Here is a 22,819-nt window from a genome sequence, read left to right as displayed (position 1 = left end):
GTTAGTTTTATCATATGTCTGATGGGAGTATGGGGAGAGGTGGTGTCGGGTAGGTGGAAGTTTTGATCATGTTAATTGCTTTACTGAGGCAGTGGCGAGAGTAGACACACTCTGCTGTGCTCCGTACCTGAGGATAGCCTTTCACTTCTCTCTGCCTCCAATCCCCAGATCAAGGAGCCAGCTGAACGACAGACCTTCTTCTCAGAGCTGAGTTCGCAGCTTGACAGTTTCCCCGAGGACTTCTGCAAGCACAAAATCTTGCCACAGCTGCTAACGGCGTTCGAGTTCGGCAATGCCGGTGCAATTATCCTTGCTCCTCTCTTCAAAGTACGTCACATCTCTCAGCGGTAGGGCAAGTGTGTCAGGATCGTGCTGTGGCACAAGCTGCTGCCCTCTGTGGTGGCCTGTGGTGATGGGTGCAAGTGTGCAGGATTTGACAGGACCCTGAGGGGCAATTTCTTTTTTATGTGGATCAAGCTGCCAGAGGAAGTGGTTGAGGCAGGTATAATAACGATGTTTAAAGACACTTCGACAGGTACGTGGATAGGAGAAGTTCAGACCGTAAAACCATACATCACTGTCATTCAGCTCTGCTCTGCTATTCCATCATGCCTGCTTTACGATCCCTCTCAACCCCATTCTCCTGCCTTCTCCCCGTAACCTTTGACGCCCTGACTAATTAAGAACCTGCTTTAAATATACCCAATGACTTGGCCTCCACAGTCATCTGTGGGAATGAATTCTACAGATTCCCCACCCTCTGGCTAAAGAAATTCCTAAATAGATGTCCTTCTATTCTGAGGCTGTGCCCTCTGGTTCTGGAGAATCCTGCTATCGGGAGCATCGTCTCCACATCCAGACCATCTAGGCTATCTTCAGTAAGTTTCAATGTGCTCCACCCTCATTCTTCTGAATGAGGCATCAGATGCTCCTCATGTGATCATCCTTTCATTCCCGGAAACCCTCTCCAATGCCTTCTTTCAGATAAGGGTCCCAAGTGTGCTCACAATATTCCGTGTGGTCTAACCGATGCCTTACACTCAGCATTACACCTTTGCTTTTATATTCTACTCCACTTGAAGTGAACGTTAACATCGCATTTTCCTTCCTCACCACAGACTCAGCCTGCAAGTTAATCTTAAGGGAATCCTGCAAGAAGGCTCTTTATCTTCTTTGTCCCTTTGCTCTCTGATTTTTTAAAAAAAATTTCTTCTCTTTTAGAAAATAGTTTACATTTTTATTCCTTCTACCAAAGTGCATGGCCGTACACTTCCCTGTGCTATATTCTATCTGTCACTTCTTTGCCCGTTCTCCTAATCTGTCTAAACCTTTCTGCAGCTTCCGTTCCTCAACATTACCAGTCCCTCTACCGGTCTTCATACAGTATCATCCACAAACTTTTCTGCAAAGTCATCAATATCACCATCCAAACCATTGACATGTAATGTAAATAGAAACGGTCGACATTGATCCTTGCAGAACACCGCTAGTCACCGGCAGCCAATCAAAAATGGCTCATGCTGGAATCTTTCCTGTAACCATCTTGTTAAATTGTCTCATGTGTGGCACCTTGTCAGAGGCCTCCTGATTCTCCTTTGTCCATCCTGCTTGTTAGTTCCACAGGATTTGTCAGGCAAGATTTCCTCTTAAGAAAACTATGCTGTCTATGGCCTGTTTTATCATGTGCCTCTAAGCACCCCGGAACCTCATCTGTAGCAATAGGTTTCAACAGCTTTCCAACCACTGACATTAGGCTAACTGGCCTATAAATTCCTTTCTTCTGCTTTCCTCCCTTTTGAAGAGTGGAGTGACATTTGCAGTTGTCCAGTACTCTGGAACCATTCCAGGATCTAGTGACTCTTGAAAGATCATCACTAATGCCTCCACAATCTCTTCAGTCACCTCTTTCAGAACCCTGGGGTAGAGTCCATCAGGTCCAGGTGACTAGTCTGTCTTCACACCTTTCAGCTTCCCAAGCACCTTCTCCTTCAGAATACTCAACTACACTCACTTCTGCCCCGTGACTGAAGGGTGTACAGAGGATGTTTCCTGTAGTGGGAGGGTCTCAGATCAGAGGGCACAGCCACATATTACAAGGATGTCCCTTTGGAACAGAGATGAGGAATGACTTTAGCCAGAGGGCGGTGAATCTATGGAATTCATTGCCACAGATGGCTGTGCAAGCCAGGTCTCTGGGCGTATTTAAAGCAGACATTGATAGGTTCTTGATTAGCAAGGCCGTTAAATGTTATGGGGAGAAAATAGGAGATGGATAATAAATCAGCCATAATAGAATGGCAGACCAGGAAGGAGGCACATTGTTGCGTGAATGAAATCACCGGAGAGAGTTTCTGGTAATACAAAGCAGCTTCTTTATTCGACAAAACAAGGTACAGCAGGTATCGGTTGAAAGGTCTGCTGGCCCAATGAGGGGCTCGATATTTATTTGCTAAACACAAAGGACAATCCGTATTTACAAAGTATAGACAATGCTTTCTTTTGACGCTGTGTACAAACTTCACACCTTCTGATTCGCATTCATCCCACCGGCGCCAGCAGCGTCTGGACTGGGCTTTCAGGAAGCCATTGATCCAAACTGAATCGGCAGTACTTTGTCAAGGAACAGAAGACTGGTAGCCAAAGCCACTTGTTAAATGTAAGCCCAAAAATCCTCTAACATTCAGGAACGGTTTCCTCCCCTCTGCCATCTGAATGAACATTGAACCCATGAACACTACCTCACTACTTTTTTTATTTCTAGTCTTTTTTTTTGCAGGACTTATTTTAACTTAAAATATTTAATAGTCATACATATGTATACCTAACATAACTCAGTTTTTTCCCTCTTATATTTATTGATCATGTATTTAACTGTTCTGCTGCTATAAAGTTAACAAATTTCACAACATACGCCAGTGATATTGAACCTGATTCTGATTCTCATTCTGTCAGATTTCTTCTTCTCCAGCTCTTGACCTTTCCCATGCAGCCCTACCACCTTCCATGGAGCCTCCTTCCCCACCCCAGCATCTTCCCCCTTCCTTTATAGTTCTGAAGAAGGGTCTTGGCCGTGGTCGTTGACTATCTATTCATTTCCGCAGATGCTGCCTGATCTGCTGAGTTCCTCAGGCTTTTGGTGTGCTTGGGGAGATGCAGATGACATGACCTATCCGTCTGAGGTGTTTTATTGTGGTGGTGACGCTGTTCATGTTTAAGTGTGCTGGTGTTAGTTTGTCAGTCCTTCCAGCTGATCCACAGCAATGTGCGAGGGGAGGGCAGGGTGTGGACATAGCAGCCGTGCACTGTCGTGTAGGTTATGACCACTGCGTTTAGACAGGCTGTTACCTGTAGGACATACTCTCTCTGCAGGTGGGCAAGTTCCTCAGTGCTGATGAATACCAGCAGAAGATCATCCCCGTTGTGGTCAAGATGTTTTCCTCGACAGACAGGGCAATGAGGATTCGCCTTCTCCAGCAGGTCAGTAACCACACTGTCTCTGCATTATGTCACCTGTCCCCATCTCCACTCTTATGATTTCAGCTCTCCCACCTCTCAGTCAGATTTATAACCACACTGTCTCTGCATTATGTCACCTGTCCCCATCTCCACTCTATGATTTCAGCTCTCCCACCTCTCAGTCAGATATATAACCACACTGTCTCTGCCGTGTCACTCTCCCCATCTCCACTCCGTGATCACTGATCTCCCACCTCTCAAGTCAGATTTATAACCACACTGTCCCTGCGTTTTGGTCCCAGTAGCAGCATCGCGGTGACTGCTCGATGCTTCTCATTGTAGATGGAGCAGTTTATACAATATCTCAACGAAGCGACTGTCAACTCCCAGATCTTCCCCCATGTCGTCCACGGCTTCACGGACACTAACCCAGCGATCAGGGAACAGACGGTCAAGGTGAGTGAACCGGTATCTTCAGCTGTATCCTTTATTCAAGATTCAGGATAGTTTAATGTCATTTCCAGTACACCAGCGTGAAGGAGAACACATCCGATGCAGCGAAAAAAAAACACAATAATAAAAAACCCAATAAATATAAATAGATAAAATAGCTTTTATACAGTGATTGTATGTCCAGGGAGGGGGTAACAACTCTGGTGAGGGGCTTGTCGTGTCCATTCCGAGGCAGCTCCCTCATCTTGGGCACTCAGCTCTCACCTGTGGCTGTTTGCATGTGACTGCATCACTTTGACAAGCGGGCTAAACCGGGTGAGGGTAGCTGACGGGCCTCACACTCCAGTGAGATGGGGTCACGCCTGTCCTAGCGTGTGAAGTCCGCTCTGGCGGTCTGGGCGGATGAGACATTCAGTGAGATCCAATGGCCAAAAAGGTGGATCTGAAAGGCTCCTGGGAGAACAAAGGGTACGACAAGACACAGAAGACGTCTTGGTCACCCACTGCCCAAGGAAGACCCCAGTTTGTAATGCTTGTTCGTACCACTGGACCTGGATTTCTGAGGTCGAGAGAGTGGAAATGACCCAGTGCAACGGCATTTCCACTTTACAGACTCCCCTCACACATGTTTCCTGTCATCGATGGACAGGATGCACAGCCACTATGTCTGTAAAGTGACACCAGGCACGAGTGTCTGTACAGAAGGTGACTCTGACAGGAAATGATAAAGTAGTGGTGGTTGGGGGTGTGGAGGGGTGGGTTAGTGGATGACGATGCTGATCAGCCTTACTGCTTGGGGAAAGCCACTGATTTTGAGTCTTTCGGTGCCAGTGTGGATGCTGTGTAGCCTCCTCACTGATGGGAGTGGGAATGGGTGCGTGGCCCTCTTCCAGCACCTTTCTGTATATACGTATGCCCTTGATGGCGGGTAGGCTGGTGCCGATACTGCATTGGGCAGTTTTGACTATCCGCCGCAGAGCCTTCCTGTGGGGTTTCTGTATTGTGCAGTGACGCAGCTTGTTAGTTAGCTCTCTACTGCGCCCCTGCAGAATCACATGAGTATGGATATGCCTCATCTCCAGCTCGCTTCAGCCTCCTCAGAAAGTAGAAATGTTAGTGAGCTTTCCCAGTTGTGTAGGATGTGCTCTGAGAGGTTGTGTGAGATGTGCTGTCCTGGGAGTTTGAAACTGCTCAGTTTTCTCTGATGTGAAGAGGGGTGTGGTTATCCTAAAGCTGATAACCATCTCCTTCGTCTTGTTGACATTGAGGAAGAGGCTATTTCCCGGCACCAGCCCTTGAGCACCTCCTCTCTGTAGGCTGGGATCTGTGACTGTGGGGCTTACGGAACATGAACAGGCCATTCTGCCCATCTGGACAGTGCTGGGAAGCCCAGATTTTGTGCGGTTGCTTCTGGCCCTGACACAATGTCCTTTCTTGCAGTCAATGTTGTTGCTGGCCCCGAAGCTGAGTGACGCCAACCTGAACGTGGAGCTTATGAAGCACTTCGCCCGCATGCAGACCAAAGACGATCAGGGTCCCATCCGCTGCAATACCACAGTCTGTCTGGGCAAGATTGCTGCCCATCTCAACGCCAATGTAAGTGCCCGCATATACACAATGGTCAGATACAAGAAGATCCCAGGCCAATATGAGGCCTGGGATAACGTAAGCTTTATAGAGGGTGCAGAGGAGATTTACTGGGATGCTGTCTGGACTAGAGAGTGTGCCTTATGAGGAAAGGTTGAGTGAGTTAGGGCTTTTCTCTTTAGAGTGAAGGAGGTACAAGATGATAAGAGGTACAGATCAAGTGGACAGCCAGAGACTTGTTTCCCTGGGTGGAAATGGCTGATAGAAGACGGCATCATTTTAAGGTGATTGGAGGAAAGTATGGGGGGATGTCAGAGCTAAGTTCTTTAACGCAAACAGTGGTTGGTGCATGGAAAGTGCAGGCAGGAATGGTGCTAGAGGCAGCTACATTAGGAGCATTTAAAGGACTCTATAATATTCTGAGACCAGAAGACTATAAGAAATAGGAGCAGAATTAAGTCATTCAGCCATTCAAGTCTGCTCCACCATTTTATTCTGACTGATCCATTTCCCTCTCAACCTCATTCTCCTGCCTTCTCCCCTTAACCTTTCACGCTCTGATTTGTGAAGAATCTGTCAGACTCTGCCTTAAGTACACCCAGTGACATGGCCTCCACTGCCTCCTGTGGCAACGAATTCTGCAGATTCACCACCCTCTGGCTAAAGAAATTCCTCCTTATCTCCGTTCCAAATGAACATCCCTTTATTCTGAGGCTGTGCCCTCTGTTCTTAGATCCTCCCCACATTCACTCTATCAAAGTCTTTCAATATTCAGTAGGTTTCGATGAGATCTCTAAATTCCAGCAAGTAAGGGTTCAGAGTAAACAAAAGCTCCTCATACAATAAGCCTTGCATTCCCAGGATCATTTTTGTGAACCTACTTTGACCCCTCTCCGACGTCAACAAGTCCTTTCTTAGATAGAGGCTCAAAACTGCTCACAACACTCCAACTGAGCCTGAACATTACATCCTTGTTTTTATATTGTGTCCTCTGGTCCGAGACTCCCCCACTATAGGAAACATCCTCTCCACATCCACTCTATCTGTGCCGACTGGTCCTAGACTCCCCCACTATAGGAAACATCCTCTCCACATCCACTCTATCTGTGCCGACTGGTCCTAGACTCCCCCACTATAGGAAACATCCTCTCCACATCCACTCTATCTGTGTCCTCTGGTCCTAGACTCCCCCACCACAGGAAACATCCACTCGATCAAGGCCTTTGACCATTCAATAGTTTTCAATGACTTTTCCCCTACCCCTCATTCTTCTGAATTCTAGTGAATACAGGCCCGGAGTCATATGACAAGCCATTCAATCCTGGAATCATTTTCAAGAATCTCCTTTGAACCCTCTCCAATGTCAGCACATCCTTTCTTAGATAAGGGGCCCAAACCCGCTCGCGATTCTCCACGAGGCCTCACCAGTGCTTTATAAATTCTCAACACTACATACTTGTTTTTATATTCCAGTCCTCTCGAAATGAGTGCTAACATTGCGTTTGCCTTCCTCATCACCGACTCGGCCTGCAAGTTAACCTTCTGGAAATCTTGCGTGGAGGACTCCCAAGTCCCTTTGTGCCTCAGATGTTTGAATTTTCTCCCAGTTTACAAAACAGTCAACATTCTTATTCCTTCTACCAGAGTGCACGGCCGCACGTAACTCTGCACTCCATCAGCCACTTCTTTGCCCATTCTCCCAATCTGTGTCAGTCCTGCAGGCTCCCTGCTTCCTCAGCACTACCTGCCCCTCCACCGGTATTCGTATCATCTACAAACTTGGCAGCAAAGCCGCAAATTCTGTCATCCAAATAATAAACATACAACTTAAAAAGAAGCAGTCCCAACACAGACCTCTGTAAAACACCACTGGACACTGGTAGCCAATCAGAAAAGGTCCCTTTATTCCCACTCTTTGCCTCCTGCCAGTTAGCTAATCTCCTTCCCATGTTAGTATGTTTTCTTAATACCATGTGCTCTTATTAAGCAGTCTCACATAGCAAAGGTCTTCTGAAAATGAAAGAACACGACATCCACCGACTCCTTAGTCTATCCTGCTTGTTATTTCCTCAAAGAATTCCAGCAGATTTGTCAGGCAAGATTTTCCCTTAAGGAAAGCATGCTGACAACTGCCTATCTTATCATGTTCCTCCAAGTACCCCAAAACCTCATCATTAACAATTGACTCCGATTTCTTCCCAACCACTGAGGTCAGACTAACGAACCTATAATTTCCTTCTTGAGGAATGGAGTGACATTTGCAATTTACTTGTGATTGTGATTCTTGAAAGAGCATTACTCTTCAACTATCTCTTTCAGAACTCTGTTATGCAGCCAGTCTGGTTCAGGTGACTTTCAGCTTCCTAAACACATACTCCCAAGTAATAGCAACTGCATCTACTTTTGCCCTTTGACATTCTCAAACTGCCAGCATACAGCTTATGTCTTCTACAGTAAAGACTGATGCAAAATATGTTCAGTTTGTCTGCCATTTCTTTGTTTCCCCATTACTAACATTATTTTCCAGTAAGCTGTTATCTACTCTCACTTCTTTTACTCAATATATTCAAAAACATTTTTGGTATCCTCTTTGATATTGTTGAGTAGTTATTTTCTTCATACTTCATCTTTTCCCTCCTAGCTTTTTTTTTAGTTGACTTCTGTTCATTGTTAAAAGCTTCAGTCCTCTACCTTCCCACTAATTTTTGCTCTATTATATGCCCTCACTTTGGTTTTTATGTTGGCTTTGACTTCCCTTGTCAGCCACGGCTGTGTCATCCTGCCTTTAGGATGTTCCCTCTTCTTTGGGAATTATCTATCCCATGCCTTCTGAATTGCTTCCGGAAACTCCACCCATTGCTGCTCTGCCATTATCCCAGCTGGTGTCCCCTTCCCGTCAACATTGGCCAGTTCCTCTTATGCCTCTGTAATTCCCTTTACTCCGCTGCATCTGATTTTAGCTTCTCCCTCTCAAACTGCAGAGTGAATTCTATCATATTATGATCACTGTCTCCTAAGGGTTCCTTTATCTTAAGCTCCCTAATCAAATCACTCAACTGAGCTCAATCACAAGCTGCTGTAAATAGCTATGCTGTTACAAATTCACTCTCTTGGGATCCAAAATCAGCACCAACCTGATTTTCCCCAATCTGCCTGTATAACTGAATTTCCCAATGACTATCATGTCCTTTTGACATGTATTTTCTGTCCCCTGTTGTAATTTGAAACCCTCGTGCTAGCTACTGTTCAGGGATCTGTATATGACTTCCATCAGGGTTTCTTTCCCGTATGCCTTTCAGTCAACAAACTGCAGCTTCCAGTTCTTCGAGGAAGTAACAACCAGGATGGACAAAGAGAGGCAGTGGATGTCATTCACTTGGATTTTCAGAAGCATTTGACGAGGTCCAACACATGCAGCTAGTTAACAAGTTAAAATCCAATGGCATTACAGGAAAGATACTGGCATGGATAGAGGATTGACTGACGGGCAGGAGGCAGCGAGTGGGAATAAAGAGGCCTTTTCAGGTTGGCTGCCAGTGACTAGTGGTGTTCCTCAGTGGTCAGTATTGGGTCTGCTACTTTTCACATTGTTTGTCGATGATTTGGACAATGCAATCAATGGCTTTGTGGCAAAGTTTGCAGATGATACGAAGATAGGTGGAGGGGTAGGCAGTGCTGAGGAAGCAATGCGATTGCAGCAGGACTTAGACAAATGGGAAGAATGGGCAAAATGGCAGATGGAATATAGTGTTAGAAAATGTACGATAATGCATTTTGGTAAGAGGAACAATGGTGCAGACTGTTACCTACTTATGGAGAAGGTTCAGACATCAGAGATGCTGAGGGACTTGGGAGTCCTCATGCAAGACTCCCAAAAGGTTAATTTACAGGTTGAGTCTGTGGTAAAGAAGACAAATGCAATGTTGGCATTTATTTCAAGGGGAATAGAATATAAAAGCAATGAGATAACGCTGAGGTTTTCTAAAACTCTCGTCAGGCTACACTTGGCGTATTGTCAACAATTTTGGATCTCATATCTCAGAAAGGATGTGTTGTCAGTGGAGAGAGGCCAGAGGAGGGCCACAAGGGTGATTCCAAGAATGAAAGGGTTAACATATGAGGAGCGTTTGGCAGCTTTGAGCACTGGAATCTAGAAGAGTGCAAGGGATCTCATTGAAACCTACTGAACGTTGAAAGGACTGGATAGGGTGGATGTGGAGAGGATGTTTCATATGGTGAGGATATCCTGAACTAGAGGGCAAAGCCTCAAAATTGAGGGCAACCTTTTAGAACAGAGGTAAGGAGGATTTTTTTTTTTAGCCAGAGAGTGGTGAATCTGCCACAGACTGCGGTGGAGGCCAAGTCCGTGGGTATATTTAAAGCGGAAGTTGATAGTTTCCTGATCAGTCAGGGCATCAAAGGATATGGCAAGAAGGCAGGTGTGTGGGGTTGAGTGTGATCCGGAATCATGGAATGGCAGAGCGGGCTGATTGGCCCAATTCTGCTCCTATGGAGCTGTTTTCTGTTCTGGTTTCTCTAACCTCCATCTTTCCCATCGCCATCTCCCAGTCGGTCTGCTACCTGAATGACTGCGTTACAAATTTTTCCCAGTTTCTTGTGTTTGCCAGCGATCATCCCTGTGCCTTGGGTTAACCCACGTAACCAATTGCTTCCACAGACGCGGCAGAGAGTCCTCATCTCGGCCTTCTCGCGGGCAACGAGGGACCCATTCGCCCCCTCCCGTGCCGCCGGAGTACTGGGCTTCGCGGCCACGCAGAACTACTACTCGGTCTCCGACTGCGCCTGCAAGATCTTGGTGGTGCTGAGCCCACTGACGGCAGACCCCGACAAGAACGTCCGGGATCAGGTTGGAGTCGGGACCCTTGTCCTTGTCCTGGGTGGGTGTGGGTGGGGGGGGGGGGGGGTTCCTATTGTAGCGTTGTGGTTATGCTGGCCCTAATGCAGCTTGGGGCATCGGAGTTCGTAGTTCAATCTAAGGAATTTCTCGTCCTCCCCGTGAACCATGTGGGTTTCCTCTGGCGGACCCAATTTTCTCCCATAGTCAGTTGGTAGTTTAACTGGTCATTGTAAACTGCCCTGTGATTAGTGTAGAGGTTTACTGGCAGCACAGCTTAAAGAGCCTATTCCACGCTCTGTCTCTACATGTAAATAAATAGCCAGCAGACCCCAACAGGAACATCCATGACCGTGTCAGAGTAAGGACCCTCTCCTGGTAGTGTGGTCGGCAGTCCTCGACAGGAACGTCTGTGATCAGGTCAGGTTGGGTGTGGGTGGGCGGGATGGAGGTGCTCAGTGGCTGAGAGGATGGAGGGGATTCTTGCTGAGCTCTTGGACAGTAGACCTCCGCAGGAATGTCCCATGATCGGGTGAGAGCAAGGACCCTCTCCTAGGGGTGGGGGAGGTTGTGGGGAGGATGCTCAGGTAGCTGGAGGGGAGTGGGGGTGTCAAGAGGAAGGAAGATGTTCTCACTGAGATATGAAAAGTTCTTGGATGGTTTGATGCTGGCAAATTTGGATGGGAGCAGAGTATAGAACCAGGGACACAGTTAGGGTCGGGAACAGATTGTCATGGACCACGGTGAATGGTAAGACTCATTCCCTGGGCACACTGACCCCACAGAGACTTGGGACACTCGGAATTAGATTCAGAAGAGTTCATCCAGTTCTCTTTAGCTCTGTCCTCCTCATAACCCAGAGTCAAATACATTTATTATCAAAGTCTGTACATAGGCGGAGGGGTACTAACATTCTTGCAGGAGTGTTTGCCAGTGCTGCTCGGGGGGGTTTAAACTAGATGTGCAGGGGGCAGGGATCCAGATCCAGAGGGTTGGTCAGAAGGAGCATGGGGTTAAATGTGTAGGTTTGGGTGATCTTGAGAAGGTCATCAAAATTCAGGGTGCAGTTAGCCCGATGGAAGTTCAAGGAGCTGGGTTAGGTACAGTAGACTGTTTTAAGCAAAGAGAGGAGGAATGGGCTAAGAATTCTATACTTGAATGCGCGTAGTGTCAGAAATAAGACAGATGAGCTTGAAGCTCAGATGAAAATGGGGAACTACGATATTGTCGGGATAACGGAGACATGGCTGCAAGGGGATCAGGCCTGGGAATTGAGTGTACCAGGGTATACGTGCTATCGTAGAGACAGAAATATGGGAAAAGGGGTGGGGTGGCCCTGTTGGTGAGGAATGAGATTCAGTCCTTAGCAAGAGGTGACTTGGGAACAGGGGAAGTAGAGTCTGTGTGGATTGAGCTGAGGAACAGTAAGGGTAAAAAGACCCTAATGGGTGTTGTGTACAGGCCCCCAAACAGTAGCGTGGATATTGGGTACAAGTTGATTAGGGAGTTAACATTGGCATGTGCTAAAGGTAATGTAGTCGTTATGGGAGATTTCAACATGCAGGTGAACTGGGAGAATCAGGTAGGTGCTGGACCCCAGGATAGGGAGTTTGTGGAGTGTCTAAGGGATGTATTTTTGGAACAGCTTGTGCTTGAGCCAACCAGGAACGAGGCTATTTTGGACTTGGTGATGTGTAATGAACAGGAATTGATAAGTGATCTTGAAGTAAAGGAGCCATTAGGAAGTAGTGATCATAACATGATAAGTTTTTATCTACAATTTGAGAGGGATAAGGGCAGATCAGAGGTGTCAGTGTTGCAATTAAATAAAGGAGACTACGGAGCCATGAGGGAAGAACTGGCCAAAGTTAAATGGGCGGATGCCCTGGCAGGAAAGACAGTGGATCAGCAGTGGCAGATATTCTTGGGGATAATACAAAAGATGAAAAGGCAGTTCATTCCATTGAGAAGGAAGGATTCAAAGAGCGGGAAGGGGCCACAGTGGTTGACAAAGGAAGTCAGAGATTGAATAGCATTAAAGAAAAAGAAGTATGACAGGGCTAAGATGAGTGGGAATACAGATGATTGGGAAAGTTTTAAGGAACATCAGATCTTAACTAAAAAAGCAATACGGAAAGAAAAAATCAGGTATGAGCTCAGTCTAGCCAGGAATATAAAAGGGGATAGCAAAAGCTTTTTTAGCTATGTGAAGAGAAAGAAGATAGTTAAGAACAATGTTGGCCCCTTGAAGAATGAATTGGGAGAAATTGTTATGGGAAACAGGGAAATGGCAACAGAATTTAATGCGTACTTTAGATCTGTCTTCACCAGGGAGGACACAAGCAATCTCCCAGATGTATGGATGGGCCAGGGTCATAAGATATCAGAGGAATTGAGACAGATTGACATTAGGAAAGAAACTGTGATGAGTAGACTGGTAGGACTGAAAGCTAATAAATCCCCAGGTCCAGATGGTCTGCATCCGAGGGTTCTAAAAGAGGTGGCTCAGGAAATTGCGGATGCATTGGTAATCATTTTCCAATGTTCCTTAGATTCAGGATCAGTTCCTGAAGATTGGCTAATGTTATCCCACTTTTCAAGAAGGGAGGGAAGGAGAAAACGGAGAACTATCGCCCTGTTAGCCTAACGTCAGTCGTGGGGAAGATGCTTGAGTCCATTATTAAGGACGAAATAGTGGCACATCTTGATGGCAGAAATAGGATTAGGCCGAGCCAGCATGGATTTACCAAGGGCAAATCATGCTTGACTAATCTGTTGGAGTTTTTTGAGGGTGTAACAAAGATGTTAGATGAGGGTAAGCCAGTAAATGTTGTGTACCTAGATTTTCAGAAGGCATTCGATAAGGTGCCGCATAGGAGATTGGTGAGTAAAAGCAGAGCTCATGGCATTGGGGGCAGGGTTTCAACATGGATAGAAAACTGGTTGGCAGATAGAAAGCAAAGGGTAGCAGTTTCTCGGACTGGCTGGAGGTGACTAGTGGGGTACCACAGGGCTCTGTATTGGGACCACAGCTCTTTACGATTTATGTCAACGATGTAGATGAGGGCATTGAAAACTATATCAGCAAGTTTGCTGACGATACTAAACTGGGTGGCAGTGTGACATGCGAAGAGGACGTTAGGAGAATACAGAGAGACTTAGATAGGCTGGGTGAGTGGGCAGATACTTGGCAGATGTCATTCAATGTGAATAAATGTGTAGTTATCCACTTTGGAAGCAGGAACAAGAGGGCAGAGTATTGTCTGAATGGTGTAGAGTTAGGTAAGGGAGAAATGCAAAGAGACCTAGGAGTCCTAGTTCACCAGTCAATGAAGGTGAATGAGCAAGTGCAACAGGCAGTGAAGAGGGCAAATGGAATGTTGGCCTTTGTTACAAGGGGAATTGAGTACAAGAGCAAGGATGTCCTTTTGCATTTGTACTGGGCCCTGGTGAGACCACACCTGGAATATTGTGTACAGTTTTGGTCTCCAGGTTTAAGGAAGGACATTCTGGCAATTGAGGAAGTGCAGCGTAGATTCACTAGGTTGATTCCTGGGATGGCAGGGCTGTCTTACGCAGAGAGATTGGAGAGATTGGGCTTGTACAAGCTGGAATTGAGGAGATTGAGAGGGGATCTGATTGAAACGTTTAAGATAATTAAAGGATTTGATAGGATTGAGGCAGGAAATATGTTCCAGATGTTGGGAGAGTCCAGTACCAGAGGGCATGGATTGAGAATAAGAGGTTAATTATTTAAAACAGAGTTGAGGAAGAGCTTCTTCTCCCAGAGAGTTGTGGAGGTGTGGAATGCACTGCCTCGGAAGACGGTGGAGGCCAATTCTCTGGATGCTTTCAAGAAGGAGCTAGATAGGTATCTGATGGATAGGGGAATCAAGGGATATGGGGACAAGGCAGGGACTGGGTATTGATAGTGAATGATCAGCCATGATCTCAGAATTGTGGTGCAGACTCGAGGGGCCGAATGGTCTACTTCTGCACCTATTGTCTATTGTCTATCTATATCACCAAACATTATCCTGAGATTCATTATCGTGAGGCATTTGCAGGAAAATAAAGAAATGCAATAGAATTTTCAACAAACTGTGCTTGGGGAGGTGAATGGACGATAGTCGCACACAAGTGTTAACGAAAATTATTTTAAGATTTGTTGGTGGGGGGGGGGTCCACTTCGAGCACCTAGGCTCTGATCATCTGAGACCATTTTCCGAGCAGCCACACTCCCTCCATCCGAGACCGTTTTGCCAAGCGCCCGTTCCCACTCCATCCAGGACCGCTTCACTGAGGGCCCATGCTCTCTCCATCCGGGACCGCTTCACTGAGGGCCCGTGCTCCCTCCATCCAGGACCGCTTCACTGAGTGCCCGTGCTCCCTCCATCCAGAACCGCTTTGCCAAGGGCCCATGTTCCCTCCATCCGGGACCGCTTCACTGAGGGCCCGTGCTCCCTCCATCCAGAACCACTTTGCCAAGGGCCCATGTTCCCTTCATCCAGGACCGCTTCGCCATCCGCCACTTTTAATTTCACTTCCAGTTCCTATTTCAGTATGTCCATCCGTGGCCTCCCCTATTGTTGCGATGCAGCCACACTCAGTTGGTATTCCGTATGGGTAGCATCCAACCTGATGGCATGAACGTGGAACTTCTGGTAATCCTCTCTCACCCTCTATTCCTCTCCCCCCGCCTCGCCTCTGACTCCCCCTTCTTTCCCCTCCTGCACTGGCCCCAGTTGTCAACCAGCCTAAGGAAATACTCTCCACTGCACAAAGGAATTGCTTGTTAATGTTCCCTTACATGGCTACTGTTCCATGCCTTTGGTACCTGCACTGGCGTAAGGATCTCACCTTACCCAGACAAACATGATTTTCACCATTATCCATTATCATGGCTGTAGACGTGTACTCTCTTAATGTTCAAAATACTGCTATGGACTGGTTTTCCAAACAATCCCACTCCAGACTGACCCTATTTTGTCTTACGACTTACATTTTATTTTGGCAAGGAGGAATACCATTTAACTCTTTCCTTACAACGAATTGTATCATGAACCCTGAAGTTCATTTCGGTTATTTCAAATTTTTTTTCCCCAGGCCTTCAAAGCTATCCGGTGTTTCCTGACAAAACTGGAAACGGTGTCGGAGGATCCATCCAGAGCTGAGGATGTGGGTGAGTGCACTTCGGCCTTTTGGATTTTGTTCCCAAGAACGTGGGCATCACAGTCACAGAGTATGGAAGCGAGCCCTCTGGACCATTGACGCTGCTCACATTTACCCACGGTGGCCCATATCCCTCTAAACCAGGGATTCCCAACCTGGGCTCCGTGGACCCTCGATTATTGGTATTGCTCCATGACTTAAGAGAGGTTCTACACCTTCCCTATCCTTGTCGAGAGGACGAGAAAATAAAAGCAAGGATGTAGCGTTGAGGCTTTGTAAAGCACTAGTGTGCTGAAACTGGAGAGGGTTCAAAGGAGTTTCACGACAATGGTTCATGGATTGAATGGCTATAAAGAGCATTTGATGGCTCTGGGCCTGTATTCATTAGGATTCAGAAGAATGAGGTGACCTAATTCAAACCTATTGAATGCTGAAAGGCCTCGATAGAGTGGATGTGGAGAAGATATTTCCTGTGGTGGAAGAGTAAGACCAGAGTACACGGCCTCAGAGTAGAAGGGCAACCCTTCAGAACAGAGATGAGGAGGAATTTCTTCAGCCAGAGAGTGCTGAATCTGCAGAATTTGCTGCCACAGGCGACTGTGGATGCCAAGTCTTTATGTATGCTTAAGGCAGAGGTTGGAAGATTTTGGATTAGTAAGGACATAAAGGGATACAGGGAGAAGACAGTAGATTGAGCTTGAGAGGGGAAATGGATCAGCCATGATGAAATGGCAGAAACAACTCGATGGCCCAAATGGTCTAATAATGCTGCTGACTCGTATGGTCACCTTAAAACTGGGCCCTCTGGTTTTCAAGTTCTCCTTACCTGGGAAAAAGGCTCTGCACCTCATGATTTTATAACGACACCTCAGACTTCTACACCCCAATGACTACAGATCTAACCTACCCAAACTCTTCCTGTAACTCAGGACCCCTATTGTGTTCAGTTCTGGTCCGTTGAATACACATCTAACCTGCCCAAACTCTCCCTCTAACTCTGTGGTATTCAGAATCTTTTCTCCAGGGTGGAAATGGTTAATACGAGAGGACATAACTTTAAGGTGATTGGAGGAAATTAGAGGGGAGGATCTCAGAGTAAGTTTTTTTTTATTCAGAGCAGTGGATGTGTGGAACGGGTGGTGGGAGAGGCAGATACATTGGGGACATTTAACGGACTCTCAGGCACATGGATGATAGAAAAATGGAGCATTGTATGGGTTAAAGGGTCAGCAGTACATCAAGGGCTGAAGGGCCTGGACTGTGCTGTAATGTTTTGTGTTCTGCACCAGACACAATCATCATCATTATATACTGTGTTGTATCATCGGCCATCAAGATCCATTGACCGTCATTGTTCTCGGCAAATTTTTCTACCAAACAGGTTTGCAATTGCCTTCTTCTGGGCAGTGTCTTTACAAGAAGGGTGGCCCCGGCCATTATCAATACTCTTCAGAGATTGTCTGCCTGGCGTCAGTACTTGTGATCTGCACCGGCTGCTCGTACGACCATCCACCACTGACTCCCACGGGTCCACATGACCCTGATCGGGGGGTAAGCAGGTGCCACACTTTGCCCTGCAGGCTGGTGGAGGAAATGAGAACCTTGCACCTCCTTTGACAGAGACGTACCTCAACCCGGCAACATCCTTGAAGATGTTGCTGAAGAAATCTCTCCCTCTCACCTTAATCCTGTGCCCTCTGGTTCTTGATTTCCCAGCCCTGGAAAATGGACCCCTGTATTTCACCCCCACCGTAGCTTCTGCCACTCCCAGGAGCAACATTCCTCAGTCACTGGATTGTAGGTGCAGCTGCTGTTTGTCATCCTGACCCCATGAACCTGTCTCTGGGGAGCTCCACTCCAGCTGAGGAAGCCAGGAACCTTTCACCAAGCACTGGTTGGTGAGCTTGAGACTGGACGCACAGTACCATGGGGGTTCGGCAGCGCGTTACGGCGCCAGTGACCGAGCTTCGGTTCCCTCCACTGCCTGTAAGGAGTTGGCATGTTCTTCCTGTGACTGTATTACTTCCGTTTTCTCCAAATGCTCCATATTCCAAATCATACAGGTTAGTCAGGGAAATTGGCCAATTTAGTTGGTAATCGAGTGGCACGGGCTTGTTTGGCCGGAAGGACCTGGTGATATGCTGTATCTTTAAATTTAAATTTAAAATGAAATGCTGCGACTGAATTTACAGAGGATGTGCAAGGCCACTCCTGAACTTGCAACCTCTCCCACTGCACGTTCCCAAACGTGTGCCCCCTGTTACACCCATGGGAGCAATTAACCGAGTAAACCATACGTCTTTGGACTATGGGAAGAGCACCCAGAGGAAACCCACACGGTCACCGAGAGAGCATACGAACTCTTTGCAGACATTGGTGGACCTGAACTCCCCTCCTGTCTGGGGGCAGGCTGCACGTGGAGCCGCCATTTCCTGCTCACTGTTTGGTCCACCATCTGACTACGGTAAGTCTCATGGATTCGTTAACCCTAATCATGTTACCTGTCTTTCCCCTCCCCTCCGCTCCCTCCCCCATCCACACCCCCCACAGAAAAGGACATCAACCCGGCCTCGACCAACCCAGCCGCTGCCCTGGGGGCAAGCTGGGCTGGCTGGGCCGTCTCCGGGGTCTCCACTCTCACGTCCAAGTTCATTCGAACAAACCAGGTAGCAGGAGGTCAGTCGGCAGAAAGTCAGCCTGCTGAAGCAGCCCCCAGCACTGGAGGAGGTAAGTCACAGTTGGTGTGTGATTCTCCTGTGTCTGATTGCTCTGTAGACCAGTTACAGTCTGTGTGTGTGATTCTCCTGTGTCTGATTGTTCTGTAAACCGGTTACAGTCGGTGTGTGATTCTCCTGTGTCTGATTGCTCTGTAGACCAGTTACAGTCTGTGTGTGTGATTCGACTGTGTCTGATTGTTCTGTAAACCGGTTACAGTCGGTGTGTGATTCTCCTGTGTCTGTTCTGTAGACCGGTTACAGTCTGGGTGTGTGATTCGACTGTGTCTGATTGTTCCGTAGACTGGTTACAGTTAGTGTGTGATTCTCCTGTGTCCGATTGTTCTGTAGATTAGTTACAGTCGGTGTGTGATTTCTCCTATGTTTGGTTGCTCCGTTGACCGGTTGAGTCCCAAATCCCTCAGCATCTCTGATGTTTGAACCTCCCATTTAGATAATAGTCTACACTATTGTTCCTTTTACCAAAAAGCATTTATCATACATTTCCCAACTCTGTATTCCATCTGCCTCTTTTCTGCTCCTTCTTCCAATTTGTCTAAATCCTGCTGCAATTTCATTATCCAAATCATTGAAAAACAATGTGAAAAGTAGCAGTCCTAATACTGACCCCTGAGGAACACCACTAGTCACTGGCTGCCAACCAGAAAAGGTCTATTTTATACCCACTCGCTGCCTCCTGCCTGTTGGCCATTCCTCTATCCGTGCCAGTATCTCCAATAACGCCATAGGATTTTATCTTGTTAAGCAGCCTCGTGACACCTTATCAAACGCCTTGTGAAAATCTGTCTAAGTGACATCCACTGCCTGTCCTTTGTCGTTTGTTACTCCCTTGAAGAACTTTAATAGATTTGTCAGGCAAGAGTTCTCTTTACAGAAAACATGCTGACTTTAACTTACATCATCATTAGTCTGTAAGTATCTTGAAACCTGAACCTTAATCATAAACTTCAACACTTTCCCGACCACTGAGTTAGGATAACTGGCCTATCATTTCCTTTCTTTTGCTTTCTTCCCTTCTTAAAGAGTGGAGTGACATTTGCGATCTTCCAGCCCTCTGGGACCATACCAGAATCAAGTGATTCTTGAAAGGTCATGACCAATGTGTCTGTTATCTCCAGCAACCTTTTGCAGGATTCTGGGATGTGGTCCATCTGGTCCAGGTGACTTATCCACCTGAAGACCTTTGAGTTTACCTGGCTTTTTCCCTTTGTAGTAGCAGTGGCACTCACTCCCTGACAGTCACGGACATCTGGCATATCCTCTTCCATAGTGAAGACTGATGCAAAGTACCCATAAAGTTCACCTGACATTTCTTTGTCCCCCATTGCTGCCTCGCCACTTTCCAGTGGCCCAATATCAACTCACCACCCTTTTACTCTTTATATAACTGAAAAAAATTCTAGTATCGTACTTTATACTACTGGCTAGTTTACCCTCATATTTCATCTTTTCCCGTGTAGGTTTTTTAGTTGCTTTTTGTTGGATTTTAAAAGCTTCCCATTCACTTTGGCTCCCTCTTACGCCCTTTCCATGGCTTTTATGCAGTCCTTAACTTGTCAACTATGGTTACTTTACCCTGCCATTTGAGAACTTTTTCTATATCTCTACTGCGCCTTGTGAACTATTCCCAGAAACTTCAGCCACCTCTTCTCTGCCGTCAGCCCCCACCTGGCAAGCTCCTCTCATGCCTCTGCAATTCCCTTTATTCCATTGTGATACTGATACATGTGACTGATGTTTCTTCCTCTCAAATTGCAGTATGAATTCAATCATGTTATGATCACTGCCTCCTAAGGGTTCCTTTACAGTAGGCTTCCTAATAAGATCTGGGTTTACTATACAACACACAATTTAAGATGACCTTTCCCCAAGTAGGCTCAAGCGCAAGCTGCTCTAAAAAGTCATTTTGTAGGCATTCAACAAATTCTCCCTCTTGCCATGGACACCAACCTAATTTTCCCAATCCCCCTGTATATTGAAGTACTCCATTACAATTGTGTCATTACCCTTATTACATATCTTTTCCAGCTCCCTTTTCAATCTCAACCCCACATCTTGGCTACTATTTGGAGGCCTGTATATGATTCCCATAATGGTTTTATACCTTGCAGGTTCTTAATTCCACCCACAGAGATTCATCACCCTCTGTCACCTCTTTCTGAAGTTGTAATTCCATCACTTACCAACAGAGCCACACCACCACCTATGCCTTCCTCCCTGTCCTTTCAATACAAAGTATATCCTTTGATGTTCACCTGCCAACTACAGCCACCTTTCAGCCACAACTCAGTTATGCCCATAACGTCACTGTGACCAATCTGTAAATGTGCCACGAGTTTGTCCATCTCATTCCAAATGCTACCCTTATTTAAGTACGGCGACTTCAGTTCTACATTCTTCACCCTTTTGAATTTTGCCTCCATGCTACAATTTAAGTCTTTGTTCTGTCTGCATTTGTACCCAGTTGTTGACTTGTCCTTCCTTAGATTCATGTTATATCCATCATCTGCATCATGCCTCGAACAATCAAGAATCTATCAACCTATGCCTTAAGTACACATAAAGACTTGGGCTCCTCAGCTTCCTGTGGCAAAGAATTCCAGATTCACCACTCTCTGGCTAAAGAAATGCCTCCTTATTTATTCTAAAAGGACACCCTCTATTCTCAGGCTCTCCCACCACAGGTAATATCCTCTCCACATCCACTCTATCGAGGCCTTTCACCATTCGATGAGGTCACCCCTCGTTCTTCTGAATTCCAGTGAGTACAGGCCCAGAACAATCGCTTTTCATATGGCAAGCCATTCAATCCTGGAATCATTTTTGTGAGCCTCCAGTTTCAGCCCATCCTTTCTAAGATAAGGGATTCAAAACTGCTCACAATATTCCACATGAGGCCTCACCAGTGCTTTATAAATTATCAACATTACATTCTTGCATTTATATTCTAGTCCTCTTGAAATGAGTGCTAACATCACGTTTGCCTTCCTCTCCACAGACTCGACCTGCAAACTAACTTTTCAGGAATCCTGCACAAGGACTCCCAAGTTCCTTCGCACCTCAGTTGCTTTGTATTTTCTCTCCATTTAGAAAATAGTCAGCCCTTTCATTCCTTCTACCAAAGTGCATGACCATACACTTCCTGACGCTGTATCCCATCTGCCACTTTAGTCATTTTCCTAATCTGTCCAAGTCCATCTGCAGCTCCTTTACTTTCTGAAAACTACCTGCACTTATCTTCATATCATCTGCAAACCTTCCAACAAAGCCAGCAGTTCCATCATCCAAATCATTAACATACAATGTAAAAAGAATCGGTCTGAACACAGACCCCAGTGGAACACCATGAGCAGCCAGCCAGAGAAAGCTCTCTTTATTCCCACTCTGTGCCTCTTGCCAGTCAGCCTCTGCTTTATCCATGCTAGAGTCTTTCCTATAATACTTTGGGCTCCTATCTTGTCAAGCAGCCTCATGTGTGACACCTTGTTGAAAAGCTTCTGAAAATCCAAGTACACAGGATTAACCGATGCTCCTTTCTCCATCCTGCTTGTTACTTCATCAAAGAATTCCAAAAGAGCTGTCAGACAGGATTATCTCTGCAGTGTCATTTTCTTGTGGTCCAATATCTACTCTCTTTTACTCCTTATATATCTGAAAAACCTGTTGGTATTATTTTTGATATTATTGGTTAGCTTACCTTCATATTTCATCTTCCACCCCCCCCCCCCATAGATTTTATTTTTTAGGTACTTTCTGTTGGTTTTTAAAATGTTCCCAATCCTTTACCTTCCCACTAATTTTTTGCTCTTTTATTTGCTTTTATGTTGGCTTTGACATCCCTTGTCAACCAGAAATGCATCACCCTGCCTTTGGAATATCACTTCTTCGGGCTGCCTCTATCCTGCACCTTCCGAATTGCCCCGGAAACTCCAACCATTGTTGGTCTGCTGTCATCCCTGCTAATGTCATAGAAAGCCTACAGCACAGTACAGGCCTTTCAGCCCACAAAGCTGTGCCCAACATGTCCTTACCTTAGACTTTACCTAGGGTTACCCATAGCCCTCTATTTTTTTAGTCTCCTAAACAACCCTATCATATCCGCCTCCACCATCCCATTCCACACACTCACAACTCTCTGTGGAAAAAACTTACCCATGACATCTCCTCTGTACCGACTTCCAAGCACCTTAAAGCTGTCGCCTGAACTTTGGCCAGCTCCTCTCTAATGCCGCTGTAATTTCCTTTACTCCACTGAAATACTGATACATCTGATTTTAGCTTCTCCTTCTCAAAATTGAGGGTGAATTTGATCACATTATGATCACTGTTACCCACGGATTCCATTACCTTAAGCTCCCTAATCAAATCCATTTCATTACACAACACCCAATCCAGAATTGCTGATCCACTAGGGTGCTCAACCATAAGCTATTCCAAAAAGCCATCTCAGAGACATTCCACAAATTCTCCCTTGGGATCCAGTGTCTACTTGGTTTCCCAACCTCTCTGCATATTGAAATCCCCCATAACTAATGTAACATTACCCTTTTGACATGCTTTT

General features: G+C 46.2%; 1 protein-coding gene across 2 annotated transcripts in view; it reads left to right on the top strand.

Moving 5' to 3' along the window:
- Positions 1–22,819, top strand: part of scyl1 (SCY1-like, kinase-like 1) — a 137,516-nt gene that overhangs the window by 84,587 nt on the left and 30,110 nt on the right. For both annotated transcript variants that reach the window (XM_059955448.1, XM_059955446.1), the window contains exons 7-13: positions 169–327; positions 3,370–3,477; positions 3,799–3,912; positions 5,350–5,505; positions 10,175–10,363; positions 15,458–15,533; positions 18,074–18,250. In XM_059955448.1, the coding sequence (XP_059811431.1) occupies positions 169–327; positions 3,370–3,477; positions 3,799–3,912; positions 5,350–5,505; positions 10,175–10,363; positions 15,458–15,533; positions 18,074–18,250 (979 nt within the window). The remainder of the gene's footprint in view (positions 1–168; positions 328–3,369; positions 3,478–3,798; positions 3,913–5,349; positions 5,506–10,174; positions 10,364–15,457; positions 15,534–18,073; positions 18,251–22,819) is intronic.

The sequence above is a fragment of the Hypanus sabinus genome, chromosome 31, assembly GCF_030144855.1.
Source record: "Hypanus sabinus isolate sHypSab1 chromosome 31, sHypSab1.hap1, whole genome shotgun sequence".
NCBI lineage: Eukaryota > Metazoa > Chordata > Chondrichthyes > Myliobatiformes > Dasyatidae > Hypanus > Hypanus sabinus.
This window is presented reverse-complemented; position numbering and strand designations above follow the sequence as displayed.